The sequence below is a fragment of the Schistocerca nitens genome, chromosome 1 (assembly GCF_023898315.1).
Source record: "Schistocerca nitens isolate TAMUIC-IGC-003100 chromosome 1, iqSchNite1.1, whole genome shotgun sequence".
Taxonomy (NCBI): Eukaryota; Metazoa; Arthropoda; class Insecta; order Orthoptera; family Acrididae; genus Schistocerca; species Schistocerca nitens.
The window spans coordinates 148,828,663-148,844,682 of NC_064614.1; the positions used below are offsets into that span (position 1 = coordinate 148,828,663).

General features: G+C 39.1%; 1 protein-coding gene across 2 annotated transcripts in view; it reads left to right on the forward strand.

The window, feature by feature from the left end:
* Positions 1–2,162: 2,162 nt before the first annotated feature.
* LOC126243539 (conserved oligomeric Golgi complex subunit 3) overlaps positions 2,163–16,020 on the forward strand; it is a 128,046-nt gene continuing 114,188 nt past the window's right edge. For both annotated transcript variants that reach the window (XM_049948171.1, XM_049948172.1), the window contains exons 1-3: positions 2,163–2,352; positions 2,447–2,575; positions 7,180–7,299. In XM_049948171.1, the coding sequence (XP_049804128.1) occupies positions 2,194–2,352; positions 2,447–2,575; positions 7,180–7,299 (408 nt within the window). In that variant the 5' untranslated portion in view covers positions 2,163–2,193. The remainder of the gene's footprint in view (positions 2,353–2,446; positions 2,576–7,179; positions 7,300–16,020) is intronic.

A 16,020-nucleotide genomic window follows, 5' to 3' on the forward strand; every position in this document is an offset into this window, starting at 1 on the left:
GAATATACTACAATCCCCTACGAATGGCTCCCTCAGGAATCGCGAAGACATGACTAAATTAACTACAGAATGCACAGAGGCGTTTAAATAAGTATTCGTCCTACGCTCTATACTGTACGTTGATGGAACGAGAAGAAGGCTTAATATCTGGTACAATGGAACTTCCTTCTGCTATACACTTTATAGTGGTTTGCAGAGGTGCAGTATAGTAGAAAAGGTAATCAACAACCGATTTTATGTCGGCTATAGGTGAGCGGTATAGGCTCTCGCGTCCGTCGGCCGTCGTAATTTAATATATATATATTATTATTGTTGTTATTATTTTTTGATTGTTGCTGACTTACGTGGTGGGCCTTAATAAAAATGATATTCCATTTAATTTTGATTTTATGATTAAATGCTTTCCTGAAGTTCTCCTTTTTAACAATATTAATTTCAAATTATTCGTTACGTTAATGAATGTTAGACTCGCTGAATCTTAAAACATGAGCATATAAGTTGTACAATGTAATAAACTTTTCATATTAATTTCCTCGGCTAGTCAGTTCACTTTAAAGCATAAGATCTTTAGTTATTAATTAAAATTGCGGCCCACACACGCGCGAGAGTATTTTTCTTACCTCCATTAACCATTGTATTGTAGTCAGAGTCCTGGCTCTGGGTCTCGGCTATGGTACTGAAAATAAGAATCTTAAAGCTAAGTATTTTCTGCAACGTTGGGCGGCTGTGGAGAAAAATTAATATTATGTTAATAGCGGGCGAGTTTTCCGCTTCCGCTATTTTTTCATAAGTTAATATCGCCACGTAATGGCGTCGTTGGCTGCATCGGCCTCTGCGATTGTTGAACTGTAAATTACTTGAATGCAGGTTAATTCAAGGAAGGCGGACATGAAATCGGGATCACCTCTTACAAATTAAAAGTGCACAATAATATTAAATCAGTATATTATATGCTTAACTCATACAAATATGCTTACATTTGCCAGCACTCGCAAGATGTCCGTCGATACACAATAAAGTCAAGAGAAAAAAAGTGAAGACGACTAAAAAAATTAACAAAAGAGCGTATCTTGTGGTCTCTTTAGATCATTTCGTCATAAATTATTTCTTTGCATTTGAAACTTGGACAGAGAGATTATTATTGTTTTACGGCTACATGAAAAGAAAATCTCTTACAAATTATGAATGTCTTCTTTATAAATATTGTTTTTAAGTCTTTTCGTAATATGGCACTGGGGACGCTATACATGCTGTGATTCTTTCCATATTCAATCTGCGAATAGAAAGGAAGAAAACTCTAATATACGGTACAATAAAAAAATGACCAGTGCCCCACACTTCACAGTGATTGTATAGTAAGAGAGTAGACGACGTAAATAAACTTATGTTCTTTGATAAAATATTAGGGAAATGGAATCAGTCTACAAAGGAGATCGTTTATAGTACAAAACACTTATGTGACCCATCCTAGAATACTACTCAAGTTGTATGGGACCCATACCAAATAGGGTTAATGGAAATATTGAACGTATACAAGAAAGGGCAGCACGAATGGTCACACATGTTGATTGATTGAAGTGCGTCAAGGAGATCTGAGGAAACTGAACTGGCAGACGCTTGAAGATTATCGCAAACTATCCTGATAGAGCATACTTCCAAAATTTAAGAGGCAGCTTTAAATAGGGAATCTAGGAATATACTACAATCCCCTACGAATGACTCCCTCAGGGATCGCAAAGACATGACTAAATTAACTACAGAATGCACAGAGGCGTTTAAATAAGTATTCGTCCTGCGCTCTATACTGTACGTTGATGGAACGAGAAGAAGGCTTAATATCTAGTACAATGGAACTTACTTCTGCTATACACTTTATAGTGGTTTGCAGAGGTGCAGTATAGTAGAAAAGGTAATCAACAACCGATTTTATGTCGGCTATGGGTGAGCGGTATAGGCCTACTTATAAAATGTCTTTCCTTATTTCAGTCATTGAACTCTGGGAATGAGCCGTGCATAACGATGAAAATTATATAATAGATTGACGCAACTCTTTCACCGTTGACAACGAAAAATTGTGCGCCGACATAACATACTAGGGAACCACTGTCGTCTGCAAACCGTTTACGTGGCATCCGCCGCCACGCAGCGCAGTGTATCTTGCTTGCGTGTTTATTTGCATTTGTATCTTTGACAATGGCAGTAACAGTGACGGATGAGGATATACGCAATGTTCAAGACAAGTTATTTGACTGGGAACGGTCTGAAAATCCTGTAGCCCCCTTGACAAGTGACCAGATAGATGCCCTCCAAGATTTAGAAGAAGAATTCAGTAAATTTGAATTTTTTGGTGATGTAAGACAAAGTGTTTTGAATAAGATGACTAGTGTAATGATATTGTATTTCGTTGTTAGACGTTTCTTCTCACGAGGATTCGTGTTTTTTTCAGTTGTCTATATCTCAAGAAGATGACTTACACCAGTCGGCGTTAAATGTTGTACGTCAGTCCGATGGCGACGTGGGAAAGTGTTTTGTTAATCTACTACAGAGCAAGTCCAGGATAGAAACTACACGACAGGTAATATCCGTCTCAAATTCTCATGTGATCAGAGAATAATTCTAGATCAACAGGAGATTCAGCATGGTTACGTTACTCGATAGCCTACACATAACTTCACCGTGTAGCAGTAGTGTTCCACTGGCCCGTTTCAGAGAACTGAGTGTCACAGAGTTAAGTGCCCAGTCACTTCAGAGAAATTCTCTGTTGTCAGATTCCTTTATCATTAATGTGCAGTTGCAGTCACTTGTGCATACAGAGCGAAACAAAGATCTGTTTTCCGCTAAAGAAGAGATATTAGTATTGTTTTTCTTTTGTCAAGAGAGACTGAGATATTGCAATTAGGACAATATGAAGGCAATGCACGATCTCATTAATAGAGGGCATGGTAAGGAATGTGCTAGTCGATTCAGAACTTACTTATTTCTGCCCTCAAGTATAGCCTACAGCACAAATTGGTTAATTGAGGGTGCAGCAGAGAAACTGAATGAAAGGTCAGAATGTAACACATTCTGTCCTGACTTTTCCTCAAGTGTGTGAGATGCTTTGTAGTTAATTCCTGTTGTGCATGCTTGTCTGCATCTACATCTATACTCTATAAACCACTATGAAGTGCACGGCAGACTGTACATCCCATTGTACTGCTTATTAGGATTTTTTCCCGTTCCATTCACATATGGAGTGTGGGAAGAATGATTGTTTGAATGCTTGCTGTAATGATTCTAATCTTATCCTCATGATCCCAATGTGAGCGATATGTAGAAGTTTGTAATATGTTACTAGAGTCATCATTTAAAACTGGTTCTTAAACTTTAATAGACTTTCCCAAGAAAGTTTACATCTATCTTCAAGAGTTCATTGGTTCAGTTCTTTGAACATCGTGGTGACACTCTCCCATGGGTCAAGCAAACCAGTGGTCATTCATGCTGCTGTCATGGAGGTGCCTCAGGAACTCAAATGGGAATCCCTAGAGGGAACACAACTTTCGTTTTGAAGAATGCTATTGAGAAAATTTAGAGAACCAGCATTTGTAGCTGACTGCCTCCAACATACAGTGTGTGTAAGCACCACGAAAATAAGATACAAGAAATTAGGGCTCATACGGAGGAATACAGACAGCCATTTTTTCCCCTCATTCTTTTTGCAAGTGGAACAGGAAAAGAAATTACTAGTAGTGGTACGGGGTACCTTCTACTGTGCACCACGAGGTGGATTGTGGATATCGAGGTAGATGTAGCTCAGCTTATCCATTGCCATTAATTCCTGAGTGACCAGGGACCCACAGCAGCTTTATCCTGTTGCTTTTCCCTAGTCTAACAAAGGCAACATTGTGTTCTGCTATGATGTTTGATTTTGTTGCAGGGGCTGGTAGAGATATTTCTGCCAGGAATATTGTGGCCACCTTCTGTAGAGAGGTTGCATACTCTAGTCTAGGCTGTACTCCATATAACATGTCCCCAGTGCCTTTTAACATTTTCGACACATCAGTAAACCAGACTTTCGTAAATGGTATCATAGTTTATTCTTCCACTGCAACTTTCAGTTGTTACCTTGAAAGGTTTAGTGAAGCAACTGGAAGTTATTGTATAGTCAGCTGGTGTTACCATGATTATTCCTATATATACCATGCTCACTATATTGGTGTAGGATTCTGTATATCCTAAAAATCTCCAATTATTTCCAGCTTTTAAACTTTATGCTTGTGCTGTGCCTCCATTGTAACCCAGAGGTGTAATGGGGGCATGTCCAGTATGGTGTCTCTTCCTGCAGTGTGTGTATTGCTGATTCCACCTTTGATGGCTAAGCAGACAATATTTACAGCTTGCCAGCCTTCCTAACAGGGACCATCTGTTCTACTTTATTCCACCATACTGCAGCCCCATAAATTATCATAGGTTTTATTACAATGGCATATATTCAATACATACTTATGGTGTTTAGACCCCAGTTTTTACCACAGGCCCTTCTAATACTCATAAGAGTACATTATGCCATGGACCATATATCCTCTATGTGAGGAGTTCATGATAGTTTTGCCTCCAGAGTACTACTGAATACTTTATTACACCCTCTGCTGTGTGTTCTCGATATTCTTCTTCTCAAGAATAGTATTCTTGGAACTGACCCTTAGATCTTGTTTTCTGAAGCAGGTTTTCACAATGTTGAGGGCCATTGTGCTATTATTCTAACAGCACTCACAAATTTCCAAAATATTACTGTGACCAAATCATCTGCATATTCTTGGCAAAAGTAGCCTCTAGTATTTAACTCTTCCATGAGTTCATTCACTATTAAATTCCACAGTAATGGGGACAAAAGTCCCTACACCCCCCGGCACTGGTCACTATTTTCTCATTTGTTGCAGTGGCTTTAACGTTTCATCTACACTGAATGGCCTTACTCCACCAGCATATGATGGTTTCATCGGTATGCTCTTCTGCCACTCTGTGGATTCGAAGATCCAGGGTGATGCAGAGAGAAATTTCTTAAATTTTTTTCCATCTTTCCAACAAGTTGGTGAAGTGCTATTTCATGTGATTTGCCTGCTTCATATTTGTGTTAGAGTAATCAGTTTTCCATAATGTGTACATAGCAAGTTTTTTCTAGTGTCTTTTGAAGAAAGGATGATGACTGATTAGTCTCATTTTCTTAGCATTGGTAAGATCAATTCTCCCTAGCTTCGAAATGTAAACAACCCCCTCTGCCTTCCAAGCATTAGAAATGATTCCTGCTGCTAAGATGACCATAAACAGTCTACATAGGACTCCACTTAATCCCTCTCCTGCTTGTTGCAGTAGAGCTGGAAAGATTCCATGTGGGCCTTGTGAGTTGAACAGTTGAAATTTTCCCACCACCCACTGGATGTTTTTGAAGTTATCCCATTTTCTGGTTGACCCCAGTTCTCCCTTTGATTACCTGTCAACCAGTGCCTCTCAGGAATTGACTCGTGGTCTGTGTTGTCTGCTAGAGTGACCTGAAGGGAGTGAGTATCGAGGAGCACATCTAGCCTCTCAATTGCTGGCCTTGTATACCCACCATCCTCCTCCCTTAGGGTACCTCGTGGATTATCTAATTCTAGTGAGGATTTTATAAAGTATAGTGCAATTAGCACCTTTCACATCCTCACTGAATACCTTCCAGGATGATACTTCCACTTGCATAATTGCAAGGTTGTATTTGACAGGGGCCTTCTGATATTTTCCCATTGTCTTTTATTTCTTTCATAGTTGGACGGTCTTCATTCCTGTTTCCTTTGCAATCCCAGCTTGTTGTTACTCTTGAGTAGATACTCATCTCTGCTGTCAGTGTCACTGTTTCTGCACACCAGTTTGTGGGCATTTGCATCACAATCAACCAACAGTTGTTCATTCAGGTGCAAACAGCTGTCTATCAGTCTCCTGACTTCCTGGGAAGGAGCAGCACTGTCCTCATAAGGGGGGAGGACGGTGGGTATACAAGGCCCGAATTTCTTTCATGCTTCTTCCCTCACACCCCTAGGTAGTCCTGTTTCCAGTAAAAATGATTATTTACAAACACGTAATCAGACAATAATGGGTCCATCCCCCTATTTATAAGCAATGTGTTGCATTCATTTATGTTGAATATCAACTGTCAGTTTGTGCCCCAAGCATCAATTTTCCTTTGGTCTTCCTGATTTCAGTGCAATTTGTAGCTTTGTGACTAATGCTTATACATCATACATGAACAATTTCACAGAGTTTCTGATGTTATGCAGCAGATTATTTATATGTTATATACAGTAATGTGCCTAGATCCCTCCCTTGGGATTGAAACAAAGCTACTTTACTTCTGATGGTTCAGACCTGTTGGTGTTGAGTTCTGTCTGCTAGGAAGTCTGAAATCCAATCACAAAGATGCTCCAATATTCTTTGATTTTGTATTTACGAAAAAGAAAGTTGCTACTCATTATATAGAGACTGTCACAATATAAGCTGCACTGTGGCTTCAGCTGTGATAGCATCTCAGCTATATGGTGAGTAGCAACTTTCCTTTCTGAAATATTGTTACATTCCATTATTTAATTTTGTATTTGGTTCACTAGACAGCAGCATAGAACTGCGTTATACATTTTCTGGAAACCAAGGAGCGCTGCATCAACCTCGACATTGGTCTGCACTTCTATCTGGACCTTGTGGGTGAACTGATCGAGCAGAGTTTCACAAGATTACCATTTACCAAAAGTTATGTTGTCCATCAATAAAGCTGGCTAATTTTTGATATATTCTCTTCAACATTTGGTACATACAGCATTAGGCTGAGACCCTTGAGTTGCTCTTCTCTCTTGGATTCTTTTTCCTTGCGGAGTAAGGTGCATAGTTTTTGAACAACAAACGGTAGTTGAATACGAGGAAGACTACCATATTCTGAAAGGTGGGAAAGCAAATGGAGAGGATGAGCTAACACCTGAAATACTCAGAATCTTTAAAGTAAGGAAATAGTGAGATTACATACTTGTAACAATATACATTAAGGCAAATTTTAACAAAGAAGGACAAAAAATAATGGCTTTCTTTTTAATGAGTGTGTCATTCATAATTTGAGAGTTGATTAGACTGGTTTCATTTTCATAAACTTACTTTGTAAATGTTCTGTTTTATTTCCAGTTTCTGTCTTGGTATTCTGATGTAGAGGAGGAACTTCTACACGAGGAGGATGTCCAGTACACACAGTTCATGAAACAGCTAACTGAGCGAAAAGATGAGTGCACTGTACTCTTGACACAGGTAATTAATGCAGTCTACATCTGTGAAATAGACAATTACTTAGTTTTTAACTGAATACGCAATTCCTTGCCTGCAGGTTAGCTAGTCTTTAAGTGTACAAAATTTACACAGATTTGGTTTAAGTAAGAGAAGTTGATACTTGTATGGTTGATACAGTATGGACTTGTATTTCTTAATTGCACTCATTCAAAATTTTATCATCTTTGGATTTTTATATAAATCCATATGAAAAGGGGGAGTTTCTTTGTTTAAAATAAATGTTATTTACGTACATTGTCAGAGAAGTTAATAATGATTTCATGTGGCATACTGCAGTAGAAAAATGTTCATTGTTTGTTCCTGCATTGGTGGTGTTCCCTTGAATCATCTCTCCTCTTGAGAAAAATACTTACTTGGATTGATATCAATACTGATCACAAAGAAAGATAGTGGAACTGTTACGGCATTGGTCTCACAGTTAGGAATGGTGTGGTTCAGATTTCCATTTGGCCATCAGAATTCAGATTTTCCGTAGCTTTTCTAAATTTGTTATGGGCAGATACAGTTGTGGTTCATTCAAGGCTAGTTTATTCTCCCATCCTTGTTCGTTTCAGCTTGTGTTCTTCTGCCTATCACTGTTACACGCAATGCCTTTTTCCTTTTTTTTTTTTTGTTTATATTTACAACATTCTGATGTGCTTCATTACATTTTCATAATGTTCATGTTCATGGGTCTTGGCTGTTAGATGTAGAAGCAATCCTGATACATAACACACACATTTTATTCTGTCGTATTTTATGCCCTGTTTTCTCTTTTCTGCATAGCTAACTGGATACTAGTCCATTATTTCAAACTTAAACTGGAAGGTGTAGCAGTAACCAAGAATGGAGTAATAGGATTTGTTCAGAAGTTGGCAACATTTTTCAGTCTTGTTTCTGTCTCTGTCAGTGACTGCACATTTACTGTTTTTATTTACCAAAGAAAATCAGCCAAAGGCCATATGTTTTCAGAATTTATTTTATTTACACAACCAGTTTCAGCATTTGATTAATGCCATTTTCAGACCCCTATGCACTCAGTGTATAGAGAATCGGATTCATCAGTGTATGCATAACTGGAGCAATCAGTACCTGGATTCTGTGAATTTTTTGTGGAATGTGTTCTCTGAAGACTTAACGACTTCAGTTGTTGCGTGAGGATGACATTAATGAGATGCCAAAACTGGTTGTAAAGTAATTTCTGAAAACACATGGCTGTTTGGGGACTTCCTTTGGTAAGTATCTGACTGGCCCATTTCCGTATCCACGAAAGATCAACAGATGTCTACTATTTGATGATTTATTATCTGTTGTTGTTGTTGTTGTTGTTGTTGTTGTTGTTGTTGTTGTTGTTGTTGTCTTCAGTCCTGAGACTGGTTTGATGCAGCTCTCCATGCTACTCTATCCTGTGCAAGTCTCTACATCTCCCAGTACCTACTGCAGCCTACATCCTTCTGAATCTGCTTAGTGTACTCATCTCTTGGTTTCCCTCTACGATTTTTACCCTCCACTCTGCCCTCCAATACTAAATTGGTGATCCCTTGATGCTTCAGAACATGTCCTACCAACCGATCCCTTCTTCTAGTCAAGTTGTGCCACAAACTCCTCTTTTCCCCGATTCTATTCAATACCTCCTCATTAGTTATGTGATCTACCCATCTAATCTTCAGCGTTCTTCTGTAGCACCACATTTCGAAAGCTTCTATCCTCTCCTTGTCCAAACTATTTATCGTCCACGTTTCACTTCCATACATGGCTACACTCCATACAAATACTTTCAGAAACGACTTCCTAACAATTAAATCTATACTAGATGTTAACAAATTTCTCTTCTTCAGAAACGCTTTCCTTGCCATTGCCAGTCTGCATTTTATATCCTCTCTACTTCGACCATCATCAGTTATTTTGCTCCCCAAATAGCAAAATTCATTTACTACTTTAAGTGTCTCATTTCCTAATCTAATACCCTCAACATCACCCAACATAATTCGACTACATTCCATTATCCTTGTTTTGCTTTTGTTGATGATCATCTTATACCCTCCTTTCAAGACACTGTCCATTCCATTCAACTGCTCTTCCAAGTCCTTTGCTGTTTCTGACAGAATTACAATGTCATCGATGAACCTCAAAGTTTCTTCTCCATGGATTTTAATACCTACTCCGAACTTTTCTTTTGTTTCCTTTACTGCTTGTTCAATATACAGATTGAATAGCATCGGGGAGAGGCTACAACCCTGTCTCACTCCTTTCCCAACCACTGCTTCCCTGTCATGTCCCTCGACTCTTATAACTGCCATCTGGTTTCTGTACAAATTGTAAATAGCCTTTCGTTCCCTGTATTTTACCCCTGCCACCTTCAGAATTTGAAATAGAGTATTCCAGTTAACGTAGTCAAAAGCTTTCTCTAAGTCTACAAATGCTAGAAACGTGGGTTTGCTTTTCTTAATCTTTCTTCTAAGATAAGTCATAGGGTCAGTATTGCCTCACGTGTTCCAACATTTCTACGGAATCCAAACTGATCTTCCCCGAGGTCGGCTTCTACCAGTTTTTCCATTCGTCTGTAAAGAATTCGCGTTAGTATTTTGCTGCTGTGACTTATTAAAGTGATAGTTCGGTAATTTTCACATCTGTGCACACCTGCTTTCTTTGGGATTGGAATTATTGTATTCTTCTTGAAGTCTGAGGGAATTTCGCCTGTCTCATACATCTTGCTAAGCAGATGGTAGAGTTTTGTCAGGACTGGCTCTCCCAAGGCTGTCAGTAGTTCTAATGGAATGTTGTCTACTCCCGAGGCCTTGTTTCGACTCAGGTCTTTCAGTGCTCTGTCAAACTCTTCACGCAGTATCGTATCTCCCATTTCATCTTCATCTACATCCTCTTACATTTCCATGATATTGTCCTCAAGAACATCACCCCCGTATAGACCCTCTATGTACTCCTTCCACCTTTCTGCTTTCCCTTCTTTGCTTGGAACTGGGTTTCCATCTGAGCTCTTGATATCCATGCAAGTTGTTCTCTTTTCTCCAAAGGTCTCTTTAATTTTCCTGTAGGCAGTATCTATCTTACCCCTCGTGAGATAAGCCTCTACGTCTTTACATTTGCCCTCTAGCCACCCCTGCTTAGCCATTTTGCACTTCCTGTCGATCTCATTTTTGAGACGTTTGTATTCCTTTTTGCCTCCTTCATTTACTGCATTTTTGCATTTTCTCCTTTCATCAATTAAATTCAGTATCTCTTCTGTTACCGAAGGATTTCTACTAACCCTCGTCTTTTTACCTACTTGATCCTCTGCTGCCTTCTCTATTTCATTCCTCAATGCTACCCATTCTTCTTCTACTATATTTCTTTCCCCCATTCCTGTCAATTGTTCCCTTATGCTCTCCCTGAAACTCTGTACAACCTCTGGTTTAGTCAGTTTATCCAGGTCCTATCTCCTTAAAATCCCACCTTTTTGCAGTTTCTTCAGTTTTCATCTACAGTTCATTACCAATAGATTGTGGTCAGAGTCCACATCTGCCCCTGGAAATGTCTTACAATTTAAAACCTGGTTCCTAAATCTCTGTCTTACTATTATATAATCTATCTGAAACCTGTCAGTATCTCCAGGCTTCTTCCATGTATACAGCCTTCTTTTATGATTCTTGAACCAAGTGTTAGCTATGATTAAGTTATGCTCTGTGCAAAATTCTACCAGGCGGCTTCCTCTTTCATTTCTTACTTCCAATTCATATTCACCTACTACGTTTCCTTCTCTTCCTTTTCCTACTGTTGAATTCCAGTCACCCATGACTATTAAATTTTCGTCTCCCTTCACTACCTGAATAATTTCTTTTATCTCATCATACATTTCATCAATTTCGTCATCATCTGCAGAGCTAGTTGGCATATAAACTTGTACTACTGTAGTAGGCGTGGGCTTCGTGTCTGTCTTGGCCACAATAATGCGTTCACTATGCTGTTTGTAGTAGCTTACCCGCACTCCTATTTTTGTATTCATTATTAAACCGACTCTTGCATTACCCCTATTTGATTTTGTATTTATAACCCTGTATTCACCTGACCAAAAGTCTTGTTCCTCTTGCTACCGAACTTCACTAATTCCTACTATATCTAACTTTAACTTATCCATTTCCCTTTTTAAATTTTCTAACCTACCTGCCCATGTAAGGGATCTGACATTCCACGCTCCGATCTGTAGAACGCCAGTTTTCTTTCTCCTAATAACGACGTCCTCCTGAGTAGTCCCCGCCCGGAGATCCGAATGGGGGACTATTTTACCTCTGGAATATTTTACCCAGGAAGACGCCATCATCATTTAACCATACAGTAAAGCTGCATGCCCTCGGGAAAAACTATGGCTGTAGTTTCCCCTTGCTTTCAGCCGTTCGTAGTACGATCACAGCAAGGCGTTTTGGTTAGTGTTAAAAGACCAGATCAGTCAATCATCCAGACTGTTGCCCCTGCAACTACTGAAAATGTTGCTGCCCCTCTTCAGGAACCACACATTTGTCTTGCCTCTCAACAGATACCCCTCCGTTGTGGTTGCATCTACAATATGGCTATCTGTGATGTTGAGGCACGCAAGCCTCCCCACCAATACAAGGTCCACGGTTCATGGGGGGGGGGGGGGGTGTATTATCTATACTCCTAAATTATGTACATTTATTGGGAATTTACTTTACCAGAAATTAATATTTCGTCCCTCTCTTTCATCCTGCATTAGGTTGCCAGTAACCCTCATGCTACCACTCCATGGTGAGTCATCACCTAGTATGCATATATAATGACTTTAGCTCACTATATCATCTAGAATTTGTTAAAGCAGGGTCATCTGTGAGGAATGAATTGACATACCCAATCGTTTAGTGTGATTAAAGTGCCAAAATTGGACACACCACACTGTTGTGTAAGGGCCAGGGATCATGTTGATGTTGAGAGAAAGCATCCCGTGGATAAGGAACATTATCAACAACGACATAAAAGTGTTTACTCCTCCATGTTATATTAATTGTTGCCAAAGTCCCCCTGTCTGGAGTTAAGATTGTCCTGTGTACTTGAAAGAATTAAAAATTAAAGAGAAACGTCTCACAAAATATGCTTCATTGAAAACCAGACATTTATACAGAGCACAGCAGCTTCCGTCCGCTATGCCATTTGTCACGACAGTGCAGAAACAAGCAACAAAAGTAACTACAAGGAAACAGGTGCAGACATACATTCCTAAAAGTTTTATACATTGTTCCTTTTCTGACTCATTTCTGCCCAGTACTAGATAGAGGTTTTGATTTTGACCTGTCATCGCAAATAATCGGTTTTCTTCACATTTAGGGTTAGCCTGTTGGGATTGAACTGTGCAAGGCCTTAAGGACTGTATCAGTTGTTGTGGACTGTATCAGTTGTTCTGTAACATCACTCACTACTATGCTAGTGTCATGTGCACACATGATCTTGGCAGCATTTCTGTGGTGTGTATTTCACTTACTTATAATAAGGAACAGAAGTGGGCCTAATACACTACTGTGGGCTACATCTGTTTCAACTTTCCTAGTGTCAGGTACTTATCTGATTTTGTGATTTGTATGAGATGATGTGAGTTCCACAACCTGTAATCTTCGTTGCATATATGATTGATCCCATTTGTTTTTTTCTTTTATCTCTTTTGCATCCTACTTACCTGGAAGGATTTCATGACTATCTGTATTGAAAGCTTTACAAAGCTCTAAAAGTAACTCTAACAACACTGTTGTTGTTGAAACTTCCTGCCAGAGTGAAACTGTGTGCTGTACCGCGACTCAAGCTCTGGGCCTTTGCCTTCATGGGCAAGTGCTCTAGCAACTGAGCTACCAAAGCATGCCTCACAACCCGCCCTCACAGCTTTACTTCTTCTGCCAGTACCTCGTCTCCTACCTTCCAAACTACACTGAAGCTCTTGTACAGAGTTTGCAAGATAATTTTTATTATCCAAATTACTAACCATTTTGTCGGTGTATTCATTTATCATTGTTTCTGTAATTCTACCTGGTTGAAAGTAATGGTGATTATTGTGGAGTAGGATGTGATCGTATTAAGTACTTCATGGTTGGTTGTTTCATTAATCTTTCAATTACTTGAGAGAATGCCAAGAAGAGCGAAATGTGTCATGATTTTCAACTTTATGCCTATTTCCACACTTGAATAAAGGTATCACTTTCAATATTTTTAATCTTTCACTGAACATACCCTCAATGAATGATAAATTAACAATGTAGACTAAGGGCTCTGCAATTTGCAAAGCATCATGGGTTATAAGTGGCAATGGTACTTCACGAACTTTGCATTTGAGACTTTTAATCACCATTACTACTTCAAGCTCATTAGTTGGAACTAACCTCATGCTGTATGCTGGTGTGGAAAACCTAAGTTTATCCTGATTAGTGCAATTCAAGCTAAGTGTTTTGAATGCTTTTATAAAGTAGTCATATATGTAATTTGGCAGGTATTTGTTACCAATATTGATATCATCAACATTTTTACAAAATTACACAGAGGTTTTGAGTTATTGCCCATCATTCTCATTATGTTATCATTTGGAATTACCTGTTGATATATTTTCCTACAAGTATCTACCTATTCTATAAACTGGGGCTCCATGGAGCTTTCCTTTTGCTTGTGTTACAAGGTGGCATTCTGCCCTAATCGCAGCCAGTCATTATCCAGCTTTCCTTTGCTACTGAGAGAGTGCTGCAAGGAGGGCTCCAGGCTTAACTTCCACTAACAGAGAAGTTTGCAGCAATCCCTTCTTTATGTGGAAGCATGATTCAGCAACAACAACAACATCATGTGGTCTCAACAGCATGTTATCGTATCTCTGTGAAAATGCCTAGGAATTCATCTTTGAATGTTTTAATTTAATATATTTTTGACTTAATTTAATATTTTAAGTTAGTATATTTTCCTGATGCGTAGAAAAACTAGCTGTATGGAAAAGATGGTGGAACGGATAGTCAACTGCTTTGCCTGGATCTTAGAAAACAGATAGCTCCTTAGTCACTTTCAGTGTGGATGCAGGAGATAATGTGACCTTAACAGTCACAAGCAGTACTTAATTTTTAAGGGACTCTGTTGAGTTACTTACGTTAAAAAGCACTGTGCTGTTATCATTTGTACTGAACAGGGAAGCTACTTTAGATCAGTGGTTTTCCTGCTTATATCTTGAGGATCTGCACATCGTGTTGTACAGTTCATGTGTGTTTGCAATACTGGAGCAGCCGAAGTGTAACAGAGGGATGAAGTTTCTCATCAGCACTAATTCTTTTTACATTCTTCAGACCCTCTAGCAAATGTGTCCAGCAGAGAAAATTGTTCAGAAAATACAGGAGTACCTCATTGTGTTTCAACAGCATTGGGATAAGGTTTGGGCCACTTTTTTCTGCTACCAGGGCACACAAAGAGAAAATGAGCTAGCTGAAGTTGTATCTGAGGAGGCCTGGCTGATTCAGAGAATCGGAGATAGTCTATTCCCTTGTGAGCTTTTGTCTTACTGTTGAGCATGAGGATCAAGCAAAAATGTGTGGAAGAGTTGCTAGAGAAGGGCAATAAGTTGCAGATAGTGAAAGCAGTGATCCAGCTGTGGCATTGCTCTTGGTCACAGAACTGGAATGAGATTGCACTCTCACGTCTCTGTATGGGGGACAGTCCTGTTGTGTGTGATGATGTACTCCAGAGGAAAGACTCCATTTGTTTTGTTGCTGGCAATTTTAATGGAGTGTGTTCTGAATTCTGACAAGAGAAGAGACAAAGTGATGTGGTAACCTGCACTCTATTTTAGTTGATAAGGAGAAGACTGTGATTAAAGCTGTTAAAACATTATGCATTCTTTGCATTCTAGCTTTTATGTTGGAGATTTTAGTAGGCAGTAGAGTGACATGATCATCTGTTATTTGGTGATAAGTCAACTGCATGTATTTGGTGCATTCTTCTGTTTGAACTTTGTTCTTATTCGTTTTAAAAACTGATGAGTGCAAACAGTATCATTCAAAGCAATCTCTTTCATGGATTTTAACAATATCAGAGAAGGAAAGTTGCTACTCACCATATAGTGGAGATACTGAGTCGCGATAGGCACAGCAAAAAGATTCACACAATTATAGCTTCCAGCCGTTAAGGCCTTTGTCAGCAGTACACACACACACACACACACACACACACACACACACACACACACACACGTGTGTGTATATGTGTGTACTGCTGACAAAGGCATTAATGGCCGAAAGCTATAATTGTGTGAATCTTTTTATTGTGCCTATCGTGACTCAGCATCTCCGCTATATGGTGAGTTGCAACTTTCCTTCTCTGGTATTGCTACATTCTGTCCTGGATTTTCCATTGTTCGGTCTTTCATGGATTTTTCATATATAATGATGAGTTCCACCTTGTCACAAAATCAACCTCTGCTGTCAATTTCTTGTGTTTGCAGTAGCACAAGCTGTGGCACTTTGCTGTGCTAGACAAAATTGCAGTTAAATCAAACAATGGAAACTCCATATAGGAATATCAATAATGTTGAAAAAGATAGACCGCTACTTACTATAAAGATGACACATTAAGTTGCATACAGGGTCAATTAAGACACTTTGGCCCGATCTGCCGGAGTTGGTGGTCGTGTTTGTGTGAAGTGTGCATGCTTGTATGAATAAATGGTGGGTGTTTGTCTTACTT